This window comes from Culex quinquefasciatus, chromosome 3 (assembly GCF_015732765.1).
Source record: "Culex quinquefasciatus strain JHB chromosome 3, VPISU_Cqui_1.0_pri_paternal, whole genome shotgun sequence".
NCBI classification, from domain to species: Eukaryota; Metazoa; Arthropoda; class Insecta; order Diptera; family Culicidae; genus Culex; species Culex quinquefasciatus.
The window spans coordinates 27,230,485-27,248,709 of NC_051863.1; the positions used below are offsets into that span (position 1 = coordinate 27,230,485).

General features: G+C 42.1%; 2 protein-coding genes across 3 annotated transcripts; one reads left to right on the forward strand and one right to left on the reverse strand.

Annotated features, from left to right (window-relative positions):
- The first annotated feature begins 1,633 nt into the window (after positions 1–1,633).
- Positions 1,634–17,215, forward strand: LOC6043560 (serine/arginine repetitive matrix protein 1). Of its 2 annotated transcripts, XR_005278450.1 has the most exons (6): positions 1,641–2,169; positions 15,511–15,596; positions 15,655–15,817; positions 15,873–16,538; positions 16,602–17,096; positions 17,157–17,215. XR_005278450.1 is itself a non-coding variant. In XM_038262763.1 (5 exons), the coding sequence occupies exons 1-5, from the start codon at positions 1,651–1,653 to the stop codon at positions 16,734–16,736; spliced, it is 1,569 nt and encodes a 522-aa protein (XP_038118691.1). In that variant the 5' UTR covers positions 1,634–1,650; the 3' UTR covers positions 16,737–16,959. The 2 variants fall into 2 exon arrangements, 1 of the variants encoding a protein (XP_038118691.1); XM_038262763.1 differs by lacking the exon at positions 17,157–17,215 and having other exon boundaries at positions 1,634–2,169; positions 16,602–16,959.
- A 64-nt stretch (positions 17,216–17,279) lies between these two features.
- On the reverse strand, positions 17,280–17,874 carry LOC6043561 (NADH dehydrogenase [ubiquinone] 1 alpha subcomplex subunit 2). Its single transcript, XM_001859894.2, has 3 exons — positions 17,666–17,874; positions 17,502–17,608; positions 17,280–17,441 (listed from the first exon to the last, which is right to left on the reverse strand). Exons 1-3 carry the CDS (start codon positions 17,761–17,763, stop codon positions 17,359–17,361), a joined length of 288 nt encoding a protein of 95 aa, XP_001859930.1. The 5' UTR covers positions 17,764–17,874; the 3' UTR covers positions 17,280–17,358.
- Between the last annotated feature and the right edge of the window lie 351 nt (positions 17,875–18,225).

The window sequence follows — 18,225 nt, forward strand, 5'->3', positions numbered from 1 at the left end:
TGATTGTTGAGGCAATTGCAAACCTCTTTTTACACCTTAGCTTCCATCCACCCCGAGATTCAAACTGACGACCTTTGGATTGTGAGTCCAACTGTCTACCAGTGACTCCTACGAGGCAGGACCCAGGAGACGACTCCTACACTTGGACTGAGCTAACGACCTAATATCTAGGTTAGTCCGGGGCCAACATTTACTTCCCTGTCCGACGGAAGGCGTGATCAGACAAATCTCATCTCAAAATTGGCCACCGGGACCTTCTGGGATCGAACCCAGGCCGACTGGGTGAGAGGCAATCACGCTTACCCCTACACCACGGTCCCAGTAATTTTAATTTTAAAAATAGAACAAAAATAAATTCACTGGAATACACAGAATGTTTACAACTAACGTTGACCTAACAGAATTCGACCAGTTAGTCCGATTCCCTGCGTGTGTCAATCAACTCCGACAATCTCCCTCAAACTACCACCAAACTTGTCGGAGTTAGTCCCTCAAAGATGGCGACGGTCTGAAAGCAGAGAAGAACGTCGTCAAAAGTTCCGTTCGTTTTCAACCAGAAAATTCGCCGCTGCGTCGCTGGTTTCGATTCCAAACCCGGGTTGTTTGCCGTGTTCGAAGTGTTCCGCTCAGTTTGCGCTGTTCAAAGGTACGATTATCGTCGCGTCGTGGACGTTTGGACCGTACGCGCGGCCGGTCGCCTCCCGATCGAAAGGATTACTTACGTGAGACGCAAAATTCGGTTTCGGCAATGGCTGCTGGCAGTTTCAAGATGGCAAGGTGGAACAGGAGACCGAGGGGTTGTGTGGCCACCAGGCAGCGAATCGATCCAGATAGCGCGGTGGAGGAGAAAGGAATAACGATTTTGACGATGTGGCAGAAAAAAAAGTTGATTCCTTTCACTGTGTGAATGTTGGTGCACGGGTTCCACGATCGGAACTTCCGGCGTCGGTTTGACAGTCGCGCGATCGATCGATAATGCGGAGAGCTTCCCGCGCGTGTCACGATGTGCGGTTCCGTTCGTTTTCGATTATTCTTTTCCGGGAGCCTTGAAATGCGAGGACCAGCGTTTCAAGCTTCCGGAATCGCGTTCCGGTAGATTCCCGAGTGGAGTACGGTTTCGTCGTGTTGTTCGTATCAGTTGCCACCGGATTGGTGCTGCATCGCGAGCGTCGTTTAGCGGTTTAATCGCGCGTCGTGACGTCTTTTCGGGTTTCGGTTCCGAAGGAAGCTTCCGCTTCGCGTTCCGTCGCGTCTCGACGTTGGACATGATTATGGACTTACACGTTCCCCAACACAAACCACAAATCTCAACACTGATTCTGATGCAATTGTCTTCCGCTTTTTTCACCCAAACGCCTTTTCCAGAACGAGATTAAGAACTTCCGGAAGCGCTAAATCCGTAAATTCTAGATTTTCAGTGCGTTTCGCGTTCGTTGTGCCGCGCGAATGGACCGTAACATGTCCATGGCGGGTCGCCTAACGCGGCGAAGTCCGTCACCGTCGCGTGGTGGCGGCGGAGGCGGCGGTAGCAAGCTGCGCATGGACCGGAAGCCAAGTCACGTCCGGATTACCGGTAAGATTGCTTGTCCAAAGCTAGGTCCATTATTGCTAACATTTGTTTCCTCTCGTCTAGATCCGATCGATAACGTGATGCGCAAGGCACGGGCCTTCCCGAACGAAACCTGGGACAAGAAGTTGCTCGAAGCGGAAGAAAAAGACCCGAACCGTTGGCGCCACACGGGCTTCAAGAAGATGTACATCGAAGAGGACGCCAGCAGTTCCGATTCCGATGCCGGCCCCCAACGGCCACCTCCCGGCCGGTATGGCAATGGCGGCGGTGGAGGTCCCCCAGGACGTCGCAGCCGCAGCCGATCCCGTTCCCCAATGATGCGCCATCGGCGCAGCCCCTCACCGCTGCGTAAGCGACGCGTCCCGGTTTCGCCCTCTCCGCCACCGATGCGCCGTCGACCATCGCCATCGCCACCTCCGGAGCGGAGACCGCCTCCCCCGAGGCCAATGCGTCGGCCGTCGCCGCCGGAATTTCGTCGCAAGTCCCCCGGGGGACACCCGATGGGATCGCCACCACCACCTGGGCGCGGTCGCGGTCGAATGTCTCCGTTGCCACCACCGAGGGGACGCCCGAAGCGGCCACCATCGCCGCCGCCGAAGGTAAGTGCTAATTGATTGACTGTTTTGAATGGTAAAGGAATTCTCGGATTAAGGTGAAACTGGACGACGGCCATTACAAAACTTCTTTGCGACTTAAATCAATTTTTAAACTTGTTTTCTAAGATACGGTTACCCTCAACTCAATTAGATTTCTGAACTCGACAGTTGGCTTGCTATTGTCCTTTTTCTCGTCTGCAACAAACAGAATACGTTTCTCTTCTTTCCATTTTTATCTACCATGTACCATTCTTAATTGTAAAAAAAATACTTGGTGGGACAATTATGCGTAGAAGTGTAAAGCTAAGAACATGATTGCCGTTCTCTCCTTAAACTCCATACTTGGAGATCATGTAACTGACGAGGGTTACTTGGTCCAAGCGGGTCTTGCAGGTCTTGAACCTGGCGATGTACTCGGAGAAAATGCCCACAGCTCAGCCGAACTGTAGAGCACATCCCCAGCTTCCTTCTCCGTAGCTCCACCGTCTCGGGAGCCACTGCTTCCTTTGCTGCTTCCTGCGGGTCGAGGGCGATCCTTCGATTTTCCGTTCGGAACTGCTCCCGGCAGCGGAGGGAACTCCGCCGGCGTGAACGCCGGAACTGCTGGACTCTAGTTTCGGCATCGACGCCTGCTGTCGACGCCTCCGGATGAAGTCGGCACGCTTGGGGCAGCTGCGGTCCGTGGCTTCGTGGGCTCCAGAGCAGTTAGCACACCGCTTCGGCTCTGCTTCTTGGACTTTGCACTTGTCCGTCTTGTGGGGACCCCCACAGTTGTTGCACCTCCCCTTGAGGTGACAGTTCCTGGTCCCATGACCCAGCTGCAAGCAGCTTGATTTCAGTCAGCTCTCCTTTTCTCTTGATGGCATGCACCTCCACAGCATCCAAGTTGTGCGATTCCTTGAGTTTCTTCTTGACGAATTCAGGTGAAGCCGGTGGAAGTCCTCTGACGACAACACGGAGTTGCCGCTTGCTTCGTTTCTCGTGGGTATAGAAGTGGGCCCGCGCGGTTTCGAAACGCTCCTCGGAGATACACAGCAATTTGACCCCAACCGGAGTCAGCTTGTAACTTGGCTTGGTTGTGCACGACAACATCACACTCCTCAGCTTGCCGAAGCTCATATTCTTTACCACCAGAGGAGGTGGTTTCTTGGCCACTGGAACCGGTGGGACGCTTCCTTTCCCGGCAGGGTTACCATTGTTATTGTGGCTGTTGTTGTTCTCCACCAGCGGGCTGAACTTGTTGTTGTTGAGGAGCTGTTCCTCGTTGCCATTTCCGACGTCGGCTCCGTCGTCACTTGTCTTCTTCCGCTTTCGCGTTCCGACAACGGGAAGAAAACTGTAAAAGGTGGAGCGGCAGTAGAAATAAAAACCGCGTGTAAATTTGTCAAAGTTTAATTCGAGAATGTTTACAGCAGAGTGAAAATATCTGACAGGAGTTGAGCTACACGCTAAAGGGCGTTTACTCATTTCTTCTTGTTTACTTATCTACCACAGACAAGTGGACAGCTTAAATCTCCAACAAAAATCGTCATCGGAGGAATCTTCCACAAGCACTTTGCGCGCAGCAACAACAGAGGAAAAATGCGTCCTCCACGTCGAACTGTCAAACGGGTTGTGAATCTACAGGGGTTGCTAGGTTAGATCTGGCATGCCTGTTGACGACTTAGACTTGGTTTTGTTTTCATTAGTTTCCGAACAAAGACTTGGTTATTAAAGAGTGTGAAAGAAACACGTCTGTTGGGTTTGGAGTTTATTCGGGTAAGGGCATCTCCAGCGCTGGGGTGCAAATCAAATTTGCACCCGGCTCATGAATACCGAGATCAAATTTGCCACATTGAAAAAACTTCGTCATCCCCACCGCTAGGGTAGCAAATTTGCCACCGAAATAAGCCCACCGCGGGGGCAAATATGGTTTTTTTAATTTTTGCTCTCGTTTACCTTCAAAATCAATAATCATGTGTTGATTAATGCCTAGAAATGCTAAAAGTTTATTAAACTATTTAATCCTATTGAAAATTTCAAAGAATTTCATTTTTCGAAAATGTCGAAAGTTAAACCATTTGCTACCCGATTTGACTCCCACCAAATTTGCTCTCGAGTTTGCCCCCGAGTCTCCCACCACGCGTAGCAAAGCAGGTATCAAATTTGATCTCAAGTTCATCTGTAGAAGAAAAATATGTGTCGGTACCTGTCGGGTATTCAGTTTCTGATGTATTCTGATTGCCCCCGGCTTAGTTTTGAATGCGTGTTTTGGATATTTTTGTATGTCTGCTCTTGTGTACCTATGATTCAAAAAATTCAAAGTTAAAAAATTTAAAAATTCAATAAATTTAAAATTCAAAAATTATCAAATTCAACAATTGAAAAATTAAAAAAATCCAAAATTTTAAAATTCAATAATTCAAAAAGTTGAAAATTTCAAAATTCAAAAATGCGTTTAAATTGCTTTATGTTTGGTGTTTTTTTTTAATTTATTGTGCTATTTTTGTTTTTTTATTTTTCAATCTTTTTAATTTTAATTTTTAAATTTTTTTATTTTTAAGAGGCAGTATTTGTAAATTCTGCTCGGTTTGTTCTAGAGGTCGTATCGAGGTGCTCGGATTTGGATGAAACTTTCAGCGTTTGTTTATCTATACATGAGATGAACTCATGCCAAATATGAGCCCTCTACGACAAAGGGAAGTGGGGTAAAACGGGCTTCGAAGTTTGAGGTCCAAAAAACCTAAAAAATCTTAAAATTGCTCGCATTTCCGTAAAACTTCATCAAACCCAACTCTCGTAGATGCATTTGAAAGATCTTTTGAAGCACTTCAAAATGGGCCATAGACATCCAGGACCGGCTTGACTTTTTCTCATAGCTTTTGCAAAAAACTGTTAAAAATTGATTTTTTTTTAAACCCTAATATCTTTTTCCAGCAGCCTCCAACACCCATACTCCCATAGGTCAAAAGATAGGTAATTTCATGGACTATAATCCTTTGGAAATAACTTTTTGGCCAATCGCAGTTTTTCTCATAGTTTTTCGATTTTTCTATAACAAACATTTTACAACGTTAGTTTTTGCCCTGTAGGCCTCCGGCACTTTTTAGTCTCAATTTTGTCATATTCGAAATCCTCGGAAAATTTCACGTTTGTTAGAAGTATTGAACTTGTAAATTTGATTTAAAAAATAAATAAATAAAACATTTTAGAAAAAAGAAATGGATCTTATTTACCTTGTGATCAAAACGTCAAATGCCGTATTAAGTAGGCGAATATCTGTTCTACCCCTAATCCGAAAAAAGTTAAAAATATTTTAATTCATTTTAAATGGCATTTTTCCAATCAAATTTACAACTCCAATACTTCTAACTTACGTGAAATTGTCCGAGGATTCCGAATATGACAAAATTGAGATCAATATGTGCCGCTATGACGGCCTACAGGGCAAAAACTAACGTTGTAAAATGTTTGTTATAGAAAAATCGAAAAACTATGAGAAAAACTGCGATTGGCCAAAAGTTATTTCCGAAGGCTTATAGTCCACGAAATTACCTATCTTTGACCTATGGGAGTATGGGTGTTTGAGGCTGTTGGAAAAATATAGGGTTTTAAAAAATCAATTTTTAACAGTAATTTGCAAAAGCTATGAGAAAAATCAAACCAATCCTGGATGTCTATGGCACATTTTGAAGTGCTTCAAAAGACCTTTCGAATGCATCTACGAGAGTTGGGTTTGATGTAGTTTTACGGAAATGCGAGCAATTTTAAGATTTTTAATGTTTTTCGACCTCAAACTTCAAAGCCCGTTTTACTTCACTTCCTTTGTCGTAGAGGGCTCATATTTGGCATGAGTTCATCTCATGTATAGACAAACAAACGCTGAAAGTTTCATCCAAATCGGAGCACCTCGATACGACCTGTTACACATTGGTGAAAAACTGGCTCTTAAAATTTATTCATTTTTTTCAAATTTTTTAACTTTATTTTTAATTTTTTATGTTTTTGAATTTTTTATATATTTTAATTTTTTTTATATTTTTTTAATTTTTTAATTTTTTTAATTCTTTTAAATTTTTTAAATTTTTTAACTTTTTTAATTGTTTTCCATTTTTTATTTTTTTCCATTTTTTATTTTTTTAATTTTTTTATTTTTTAATTTTTTTAAATTAAACAAATTAAATCTTTTTAATTTTTTTAAATCAATAAGTTTTTTGGATTTTTGTGAGTTTTTCTTAATTTTTTGATTTTTTGTTATTTAGTTTTTAATTTTCTTTAAATTTTTATTTTTTTTTTAAATTTTTTTATTTTGTCATTTTTTATTTATTTATTTATTTTTAATTATTTTTCTTTATTTTTTAATTTTTTAATATTTTTGTTTTTTTTTAATTTAAAAAATTGAAAAATCTTAAAAAATTAAAATTTAAAAAATTTAAAAAAATTTAAAAAATATTACAAAATAAAAAACGTTACTTAATCCACCCTTAGGTAGTTGGCGCCTTCCTCACATTTAAAGGGTGCTACCCAAAATGCAGAAAGTGCATAACTTACTCTGAAGTGCTTATAACATTTGATAGGGTTGTCAGATCTTCAATGTTTTAGACGCGTTGGAAAGGTCTTTTGAATACTCATCCTACGATAGGTCGCATGAGAGATCCGGACAGCATTTTCATCAAAATATCTGAGATCCGGCCTCGAAAAAGTGCGTAAATAACACTTAAGTGCTTATTGTGATTTCGGAGATAAATCGAATTACGAGCGGCACTCTCGGGGTACTTGCGAAAAAATCTAACCAATCCTCTTTTTGAGTGTACTGACTTGGTGCGTCAAACGTCACTGCAAAATATAAACAAACAAAAAGTCACAAATAAACTTGCAGCAATGTCGCTTTCGGAAATTGAGTAAGTTTGTTTTATTTTCTAATTTATACACTTATATTTAATTTACGTACCGTTAAATAAGATAATATAATAGAATTTTTCAATTTTTCAGTGGAAACTACAATCCGATTCAGCCGGATTCGGAAGGAAGCTACGAAGAAGTTGAGCATTTGCTCGAAGAGGAGAAGGAGGAGGAAGACGATACGGGGGCAATTGACTACAATCCCTTCTCGGATGACGATGAGCAAGAGGATCTGGCCGAAGAAGATCCGCAGCCTGTGGCAGAGTGCTCGAAGTCGAAGAGGCCCAGATGCGAAAAACTCTTCTCCTTCAATGCTGTGTTCTGTCAAAAGTTGTTCCGGAACCAGCTCAGACCCAAAGAAAATTCGTCGACCAGAGTCGTTGGAGATTCGATTGAGGACGTTATTGCGTGTCTTTGGGATACAGGAAAGGATCTGATCAAACGGCAAGTTGTCTTCCAAGACAACGTCCCCAAATGGGCCGTCGATGAGAAACCTAAATTCGATGACGTGGGAAAGTTCTTCCTTTTGCAAGACATGAATGCTCGGAAGACTTACGGCATTGAAAATCTCACTGCAAGATTGCTGCAAAGGTGGCGCGACCAATTGATAAAGATTTTTGTTTTCGCGTACTCGCTGGACGTAGAAAACAAGAACCAATTCAACGAAGTGTTGAAGCATTTAATCACTCCAAGCAAACCTGACCGTGCAGGGGCAAACTCAATGCGAGACGAATCTTCTCTGGCGAACGAGCTGCACGCAGGACACCCTCACCTAGAGGGCCACTTTAGTTCGTGGTTGCTGTGGGCCAGTGTCATTCATGCTGCCCCCGCCCACGAGCAAGAAGGCATGAAGAAGGCACCGAACCCTCCAGCAACAATCTCCAAGTATTTTCGATGGGTGGGGGTCTCAGAGGCAGCACGCTTAGATGGTGTGCATCGAGGGATGGTTGTGGCCAACACGATCAACTCCCGGAACTTGCGACAGATACGAGAGCTCAAAATGGAATTCTCAACAGCTATGGTTGTTCTCCAGGGGGCTTTCAAGAGGCTCGAAGTAATGGAAGCGGAGGCGGAAGCAAGCGGTGGAATCGTTTCCGCAATGGAGACTGTGATGCAACCGGAGGAGAGTGAATTAAGCCAGCAATTGGGCGCCAAAGTCACCAACTGCTTCGATGATCAACATGCTTAAGGATTGCTTCGTGATAATATTACATTCGTGGAATAAATAAACTGGAGGGATTTGGTATTTTTTCTTTATTTTTATATAACTTATTCTTCATGGTAGAATATTGAGTCCAAATTGCTTCGGATCTTGTCCAATCCCTTTTTCCGGCAAAAAAGTTCCTCCGGCATAATAGCCACAGTGCTCGAAAAGTCGCAAACACGGGTAAATTTTGAAACGGTTCACCGCATCGAGTACTTCGTGCATCACGGGAACATTCTGCCGGTGCTGCCGCTGCAAATCCTTCTTAATCAAACCGAAAACTACTTCCAGGGGATTAAAAAAATGGACAATAAGCCGGAAGAAATATAGGCAAAATGCCAATTGTCCTCAGATATTTGACGATGTGACGATCGCAGTGGATCTTGGCCCCGTCCAAGATCCATACGGAGTGGAATCCCGGATAGCGCTGGACTTTTTTGTTCTTGAGGGCAAATGTACGGCAGCACTCAAAGAATTTAATCCTTGTAAAAGTGCCTTCAGTCCAGAAACTATCCAGCATTCCACCGGAACCCAGAAAACAAAGCATAGATGCACGAGGCTTGCGGCAGAACTCTCCACGATAAATCACCTTCTGACCAACGATTCCGTACCCCTTGGTCCGCAGCATGTCACGGTTGTCAAAGCTCACCTCATCCAGAAAGACAAGATTGAACAGGTCCCACGGGAACGAGAGCAGCTCTTTGACGTAACGGACAATTTCGTCCTGACGAATTTGAATCGCACGCCGTTCTATTCGCTTCCACGACATTCCAGCCTCGTGTAATATGGCCCACACGGATGATACGCTTATCGAAACTTTGAACTTCCGCTGGAACATTGCTTGTGCTTCGTCGAGGAACAGAATCGGGTGCTGATTGTACAGTTCGACTAGCCATGTCCGCATTTCGGCACCGAACTTTTGTAGACTTGTACCCGTTTCTTTCTGTTTACTGCACCGGTCTGTTCGTACTTCGCGAACCACTCGGTAATCGTTGATGGAGCTTTTCCGTAGATTTCCGCCAGTTTCTTTTTCGATATTCCCAGGAAAAAATAGCCGTACAAGGCATGATAAATCGTATTTGTGCTGGCATGTTGACGCCGGACATAGGGGGATGGCGTCGCTATTTTTAGACCACGTTTTCCACTTTTTCTCATCGAAACCGACTACTTTATCGACTTCATTTTGCTGGGCGAGATAGGATGCCGTCTATTTTTAGACGATGACTTAGCATTTTTCCACTCTAGCGCTTAAAAAAACCAGATGGCAGCACGATGTAACGCCACGTCCCTATTCTGGATGATGAGGTTGGCCATTTCTGTTGGTAAAGTGAACGTTTATTTTATAAAAATAACACAAAAATAAAAATTATAATAGAAAATACCTGTTACAATTGAAAATCACCTCGACCAAAATCAAGAAGGAAAACCAAAACAAACCGGCCTACACACTGATTGGGAATCGTGCATTTCAGTTTGACAGAAAAAAGGAAAGTGTGATTCGTCGCGAGAGTTGGTCTCGTTCAATTCGGTTTAGTGCCGCGGCGATAATATAACTTTTGATAGGGTTGTCAGACCTTCAATGTTTTGGACGCATTGGAAAGCTCTTTTGCATAGGGGAGAGTGGGGAGACTTGATCCCCGGGGACACTTGATCCCAAGCCTGTATCTCGTCAGCATGTGGGTAAAACAATTAGCTTTGTTCTAGAAAGTTGTGCGAAATTAACTAAAACTCATTGTAGAAAACAAAGAAAAAAATTAAAAAATGTTTTGATTCAGTTACACACATTTTTCTAAAACGAACTGCAAAAAACTTCCAAGAGATCTTTTTTTCTTTGTATTAATATGTATAGAAAACACTCAAAAATTATTCAAAAAATTATTTTTTATACATGAATTGTTTGATAAACTTATCAACTCCAAAACCCTTACGCATTTGATGTTAAATTTATCGTCATACTATTTTTACAATCAATTGTTTAAAAAAGTGCGTTTAGGGAGACTTGATCCCTGCCTTTTTACAGTCACTGGAATCAGCCTCAACATTAATTAATTGAGCTGGGTTTTCATACATAGTTTCCTTTAGTATAGTTGTACATAACTTACTGCAGTTTGAACCATTTTTCAAAACTTTTGTAAAAAAAATGACCAGCTTTTGTAAACATGCTCAATTTTGGTCTAAAAAAGAAAATTTTAAGTTTTTAAATATTTAACATAATAAACTTGTTATATTTTGAACACAAACGTACAGGTTTTATGTGAAATTGCTGTAACTTATAGAAAATTAAAAGTTTGGATGAATAAGAAACATTTTGCTTAAGATTTCTTCAAAATGTTGAAAGGGGGATCAAGTTACCCTAACATTTTTAAAATGCCGGTTAAAAATATTTTTTTAAAACGCTTGGCATGATTCGAAGAGTTCATCTGATGAAATATCCTTATTAGCCAAACATAGATGAATGTTTAAGCTTTCAATTCGTGCAAAAAGTTTATAGTTTTGTGAGAAATTGACAGAGTTATGTGCGATACAAAAAAAGGGGATCAAGTCTCCCCACTCTCCCCTACCTATCCAACGATAGGTCGCATGAGTGATCCGGACAACGTTTTTGTCAACATATCTGAGATCCGGCCTCCAAAAAGCGTATAAATAACACTTAAGTGCTTATAACTTTTGATAGATTTGTCAGATCTTCAAGTCGCATTGGAAAGGTTTTTTAAATACCTTTCTGAAAATGTATAGCATGACGGGGTTTCTTACAAAAACCACCCTTTTTACAATCTTCCGGACTTTTGTTAAAATCGTTTTTTAGCATAACTTTTGAAGTACTTAACTAAACTGCATAATTTTTAATAGCGACTTATGGGACCCCAAGACGGATCGAATGACGCCAAAACGGACAAAATCGGTTCAGCCAATGTCGAGATAATCGAGTGACATTTTTTTATCAACATCCCACCACACACACAGACATTTGCTCAGAATTTGATTCTGAGTCGATAGGTATACATGAAGGTGGGTCTAGAGGTCTAATTGAAAAGTTCATTTTTTGGGTGATTCAGTAACGTGAGGAAGGCAAAAAAATAAATAAAATAGAAAAAAATATTTTTTTATTTTTAATTTAAAAAAAAAAATAAATTCTTTACATTTTTTTAAATGTTTTTTTTTATTTTTTTATTTTTTTTAGTTTTTTTTTATTTTCTTGATTTTTTTTTTAATTTTTTTTTAATTTTCTAAAATATTTTTAATTTTTTAATTTTTTTTTAAATGTTTTAAAAGAATTTTTATTTATTTTAAATCTTCTGATTTTTTTAATCCCTGGGCTTTGTCATAATGAGTATCATAGGTTTGATGCTTGTTTGGCAAAGAGTATGATTTGATCCAATGTGGAATTAAAATCGAAGTTTTCAGTATATTGCTGAAGCTTCCATTTTTACACATGGACACCACTTCATGCTACGAGAACCCACTTTGACGTAGTCTCAGGGCTTAATCAATGGCCGGTAAGCTGTCATCGAGACCAGGAGGTTCTCCTATAGTGGAAATATCACATTTGTACAATGAAACGCTACATATGTGATTTTTTCCCTATCTTAAAGTGGGTGTCAGGTTAGGATGCGGGTTTTTAAAAAAATAGTTTTTGTAGAATTTAGGATTTTAACTATAAATATCAACTTTTTATATTTTGCCTTTAGTTATTTAGTGACAAAATTAGTAATAGTGAATTTAGTAATTCTATCAGAATCGGTGATTTTCATTCAAGTAGCATAAAAACCATTCTGATTTGTCAAAATTTCCATAGAGTCTCGATCAATCAATAGTGAAATGATATCGGACCAAATTCGTTGATCTGTTGAACAAACGGTTGTCGGATTATGATTGTATCGATCATTGTTGCGAATCGAGGATCTACTGGAATTCTGACGATCAAATGGTCGTCTCTTTTTCAATTCACGACTTGTAAAATATGAACTGTTAATCTATTTTTTTTTGTTTTTGTTTTTTTAAATGAAGCCAGACAGGTTTTAAAAGAAACGTTCTAGATTTTTTGGCTATTAATTAAAATGTCGGGGATTTGAGATAAGAGTAGCTTTCGGATAGGTTACTTTAAATCTTGTATTCAATTCAAGTTAGGTAGTTATCCGCAAATGAATATTTGGACTTACATGAATAATTGAACTTTTTGGACTTATGAATAACACACAACTGTGCATTTATTCTAGAGTCAGATCCATACAGCGTCAGTGTTTATTTGGTCGTAGTGTACTAATTCATTGGCAGATCTGGTTCTAGTTGTAATGTACGACAAGACTACTGACGGACGTGACAGGACGAGGGCCCAGTTTAGAGGTTTCAACATCAACGATGTGCGGCTGGATCACCCTCCCAAAAAAAAAAAATCTTCTGATTTTTTTTAATGTTTGTTTTTTTTTTCTTTTTTTTTGTTAATTTTTAATTTTTTTTAAATTTTTATTATTTTTTTTAATGTGAAATCCTTTTTTATTTTTTTTAATTTTGTATTTTCTTTTAAACATAAAAAACAACTTAATTTTTTTCCGTGCATCATTCCATTTGCCGCAGTAGCAAACCAGCAAAATAACGGGTAGCAAAGTGAAATCCCGAAGAACTGAGAGCAAATATGCTACCGCGACAGGTACCGCGGTGGGGAGACGTCGGGTGCAAATTTGTTTTGCTTCGATGTTTGCTACCCGCGCTGGAGATGCACTAATGACATAAATTATTGTTGGACCGGCACCGGCCACTCAGTTATATACAACAAAAGTATTATATTTTAAGTGTTTTTCTAAAAGTATACATCAAAATAAACTCAAAAGTTTAAAAAAGTCGAAATCGTAAAAAAATGACGTGGGACAATTATGCGTAGAACGGCAGTGAAAGCATTGAAAATTAAGCAGCCATGTTTGTTTCAGAAAAACATTCAAATTTTGAGTTTCTTTGTGTTGTTTGTAGAAGCATTTTTCATATCGTGATTATTTTTGCCTTCTTCACCTTACTGAGGAAAGGCTATAAAATCACTCGAAAAATGAACTTATTAATTTGACCTCGTAGACCCACCTTCACGTATACATACACTCAGAAAAAAGTACTGGCGAAATCCATAAGAACGTCTTATGATCATTCGACATCAGGATTTTATTCGAATGTCATAAGATTTTCTTATGTCTGGGAGGGGAAATTTGACAAAGCCGTTACTTAAGATTTTCATCGAGCTATCTTATGATATTGGTACGAAGATTTTTATGATATCAACAATTGTTTTATTATGGAAATCAGTGTTTTTCATAGAGCAATCTTATGATATTTGTAAGAAGGTTTTCATGACTTTAATAATTATGTTATTATGGATATCAGTGTTTATTATTATTGTTTTATACTGGCATACATATCAAATTGAGATCTAGATTCGATTGGAAAACTGTGAAGGCCAAAGTTCTCCAGAACGATGCTCTCTAATCTGTTTTCATCACCGGTCCCCGAAGAGTCGCGCCAAAGCAGGTTCACTAGGATGTCCTCTTTACTTTCCCGGATTTCTCCGATTCCGCACCAGATCTGTCCGGCGGCCACGAAATCTGTGCCCTTGGCGGTCAAAGAACGGCGATCCGGGACGTGCAAGAGCCTCGCGTCTCGATCGGCAGAATTGATTTCCGGGAAGAGCTCGTCGCGTCACTCTCGCTGAAGCTCGGGATTTATTCCACCGGATCGGTCTGTGGAGTGAAATTTAGGTTAATTACTGGTTCAAATTCAAACATGTGTACTTACGTTAGATTTTGCGAGTCCGTTTTGGCCGGGGGCACAAGATGCCGTCCTTGCCGGAGCCTCCAACTGGCGTCTCGATCGGTGAATTGGCGCTCAGGGATGGGCTCGTCGCTTCGTTTTCACTATTTATCTGGACCGAGCCTACGGAATCGACTTCGATTGTGGTCCTGTAAATGTAATGAAGTAATAGTTTATATGCCATAAAAAATTAAAAAGCAATAACTTACTTTACGGGTCCTCCACTCGGAAACAACTTCCCACAAGTTTGCTCTTCCGACGCCATGTTAAAGTTTGGGTGATATAACATTGTTTTAAGTTATTTTCACACTGCTGACATTTGTAAATAGCGAATGTCCAAGCTGTAAAATCCATAGGAAAATCTTATGAACTTTGTTGCCAGTTCTTATAAAAAAACAACAACATGGCATTGTTCGAACAGCATTGGAAAATCTTATGTAAAGCATGCGCTGATTCGATCTGATCTCATAAGCTTTGCTAATGCTTTCATAAGCTTAATTATGAATTTCGTGAGGGCTTCAATGGACACAGCTGGGACCTCGTTCATAAGACTTAACTTATGGTATTAATAGGAGCTTTTCTCTCAGTGTATCGACTCAGAATCATGTTCTGAGCAATTCGTACATTGTATATGTGAAGGTGGGTCTTGGCGGTCAAATTAAGAGGTTAATTTTTCGAGTGAATTTAAAGCTTTTCCTCAGCAAGGTGAGGAAGGTAAAAAGGCAGGTTTCCGCCTGGGTTGATAGGTTTTAAAAGCTTAAATCATCAATCGGTCAAAATTTTAGTATAGCAAACTGATATGCACCGACTTACAACAAATAAAATAGTTGAAAATTATTTGTATGCATTTACTGTAGCTGATACTGCGCCCTCAAGAAAATCAAAGTAAGACCATCCAATTTCCAAAAAATTCAATCCCTTTTCAACGTTCTCTCTCTTCTTGCAGAGTGATGGCACCGACCTTAGAAACGTAATAAAAACAGAGCCCGCAAAAGAAATGGACGGATTTCAAACCCTCGGCGACTACATCGCGGCCGAGCTGCGCAAAGTGCCCGACCCGAGTACGGCCGCCGAGATCGAACACAAGCTGCTGCACACGTTGCAGGTCGCGTTGGACGAAATCGATTGGCCGGTTTCGGCGTCGACGGAGAAGCAGGTCGAACTCGATTTGCTGAATTTGAATACGGTTTTATTTCCTTCTCTTTTTTTTTTTGCAGGCCAGCAGCAGCGACGACGATTGTATCATCTGCCACGTTGACATCGAAGCGGCGGTCAACGTCGATGTGGACAGCGATTGATTAAGTGTAAATTTGATCAATTATTGTGTAATTTTACTACATTTTAATAGAGGTGTAATTCTAATGATTTAAGTACAGTCTTTTCTTCCTAATCCGAAATGCACTTAATCCGAGAATAATCTTTGAGCAATGTTTGACGAATAACTAACGGTCCAAATTCCCTCCCGCCAGATGAACCGCTCCCCGTCCGTGAGTAGCTGCTCCGAGGAGTCCTGTTCCGGTTGCTCGCTGGACGAACGCCACCGTCGTCATTCCCGGTAAGTAGAGCCGCAACCTTGGAATCCGCAACATTCTAACTGACCTCATATCCTAAAGTTCCCGTTCGTTGTCCGGTCCGCCGCCGCCGTCGCGAGCACGCGTCCGTGGGGCATCGCCGCCGCCCCCTGCCCACCTCGGGAAAATCCGCCGCCCGATGAGTCCGCCGCCGACGGATCCGCGCCGCAAGGAACCGCTGCCGAAGGTTCACCGCGTCGATAAGGTTTGTGGAATTGTGTCGATTGAGACGCTTTGTTTAACTTTGTTTTGTTTTGCAGGATCCCCGCGATCGGCCATCGCGTCCAATTCCGCCGCCACCACAGCCGGAGCGCATCCGGCGGCCGCAGACTCCCGAAATGGACAAGGCCCCGCCGGTGAAGGTTCGCGTCCCGAAGCACAAAGTCGTACCGGAAGATCCCCGGCCGGCGAAGGTTCGCGCGCCCAAGCCGGCCCCACCGGAAGCGGCAGCATCCGCGCCGGTGGCCGCCACCAGCAAGAAGCACAAGGAAAAGGTCGTCGAGAAGCAGCTGCGAGCGCGCGTCAAGATCGAGGGAGAGCCCAAGCCCGTGCGCCGGCCCCGATCGCCGTCGTCCGGTTCGGAAGACTCGTCCAGCAGCGAAAGCTCCCTGCCCCGGTTCACCGCGACCACTCGGCTGACCCTGTCGGAACGGTTCGGCAAGATGGCCCAGTGGAGCGTCGATCGGAGCAACATGGAGAACATGCGCATCACCAAGAACAGCTCCGGCGGTGACTTGAAGGTGATGATCGAGGAAGAAATGGAGGCGCCGCCGCCGGTTCGGTTCACCTACTCTCCGGCGCCCGCCGGGCACTTCCCCGAGGAACTGATGACCACCGGACCGACCGGGCTGTCCTCGTGGGATGACGTCCGCGTGCGGTACGAGTATTACAAGGGCCGAGGCTACCTGCGGGATCTGGATCTGGAGGTGAGGAAGATCTCCACTTGCTTTTGAACACTTTTCTCAACAATTTTTTTTCTGTTTTTCCAGGACTACGTCAAGTGGGAGGAGTGGTGGTACAAGTACCAGGAGTGGCTCAAGCAGGAACGCTACTACGAGATGTGGGAACGGTCCCGGATGAACCGTCACCGCAAGAAAGTGCCCATCGCACAGCGGTTGAACTAAATCTTGAATGTTTCTCACCCATCTCTTCCCGTTTAGAAGCAGACAGAAAAAAAACATTGCCTATTCCTATAGCGTTAACACAAACTAAGCCCCTGAAATGTGTAAGTTGCGTCGCAAACCCCTCAAACGAACGGAACAGTTCGTTCTCGGTTCTCCAGCCGAGTCGGGAAAAGGGCGCAATTTTAGAAATGTTTTAAGTCGAGATTAAACAAAAAAAAGTAAAGAAAAAAACACTAATATAGTAACTTATATTCTGTAAATGTTTTCCATGTGCATTATACAAACCTTGTCGGGCGGAATGCGGCGGAGATCGGTTCTCGTGGGAGACCAATTCTTCAGCGCGTCATCCAACAGTCGACGGTAAGTTATTTCCGGAAGGATATGTATTGCATGATTTACCAACTTTTAATTTAATTTCAGAAATACATACTTATGAAACCTTGATTAGTAAAATAAAGTAAATGTTTCATCAATTGAAATCAAAATTATTTGTTCAAAATTAATATCACCTCCTTAAACGAAAAATACAACAACAAAACCAAGTAAGATTTTCACAATTTTATTCCACCTTCAACTTTACAATTCAAACAAATCTAATCGCAACCCTGTCCTGGCCAATCCTTCACTGTCCCAGCTGGGCAATGTGCTTGGCCACATCGGCGGCGGCCGCGTTGGTCAGCGAGACGGACTTTTCCTTGCCCATTTCTGCAACGAAACGAAACGTAAACAAATCTCCAAGGCATCACCTCAGGATCTTTCCCGTACCGTATCGGGCCCACAGCCGGGGCTGGACGCCGCTGCACTCCCGGATCAGGATCGGCAGCTTCGGGTTGTCGCGCTTCAGGGCCGCGTACTGGCTGCTGACGAACTCCCTGCCAAAATTAAGGAAAATGTGATTGTGTAATCAAAACAAACGCAACCTTGCTTACCGAACGCCCTTGGACTCCTCGCCGGTCTGGCACAGGTGCACGCGCAGCTCCTTGAGGGCAGGGCTAAGGCGGGCCGCGCGCAGCAGGGACAGTCTCATCTTTTTTTTGTGGGGTTGACTGGGAGATTTTACGGAAAATCTGAAATCCGGGGCACCAGAACTCGGTCGCTGCGGTGAGAAAAATTGGGGAACTGTCAACGTGTTGACGTTTGGCACCTGAATTGGTACAGTAGAGGTTGCGTGTCGGAGTTGGGAGATTTCAAGCGAATGGAGTTGGGCGAAGCGGTCGAATTGCTTTAGGTCAATGGCAATTGGGTACTTTAGCCCTATGTAAATTTTTATGTACAACGGTAAAAAACACGATTAAAAACCATTTCTCATCACTTTTTTTTCATTTAAATGCAAAAATAATTTTTTGGCAATTTTTCAAAATTGATTTAAAAATCCATTTCAAACTCTTTGTGGTCGTACGAAGGGTAATTGTTCTCAGAACAATAAGCTTTATCGCTGTAAACAATAATATCAGCAATCTAAGCTTCATTTAAAATAAATTTCAGAATT

What these genes read in the sequence shown, in the direction of transcription:
- LOC6043560 (XM_038262763.1), top strand. Translation starts at nt 1,651, where the DNA reads ATGCGCAAGGCACGGGCCTTCCCGAACGAAACCTGGGACAAGAAGTTG. An exon ending in CACCATCGCCGCCGCCGAAG is followed by an intron (nt 2,170 to 15,510) that starts GTAAGTGCTAAT and finishes CCCTCCCGCCAG; the next exon opens with ATGAACCGCTCCCCGTCCGT. An exon ending in AGGTTCACCGCGTCGATAAG is followed by an intron (nt 15,818 to 15,872) that starts GTTTGTGGAATT and finishes TTTGTTTTGCAG; the next exon opens with GATCCCCGCGATCGGCCATC.
- LOC6043561 (XM_001859894.2), bottom strand. Translation starts at nt 17,763, where the DNA reads ATGAGACTGTCCCTGCTGCGCGCGGCCCGCCTTAGCCCTGCCCTCAAG. An exon ending in GAGGAGTCCAAGGGCGTTCG is followed by an intron (nt 17,609 to 17,665) that starts GTAAGCAAGGTT and finishes TAATTTTGGCAG; the next exon opens with GGAGTTCGTCAGCAGCCAGT. An exon ending in CCGGCTGTGGGCCCGATACG is followed by an intron (nt 17,442 to 17,501) that starts GTACGGGAAAGA and finishes GTTTCGTTGCAG; the next exon opens with AAATGGGCAAGGAAAAGTCC.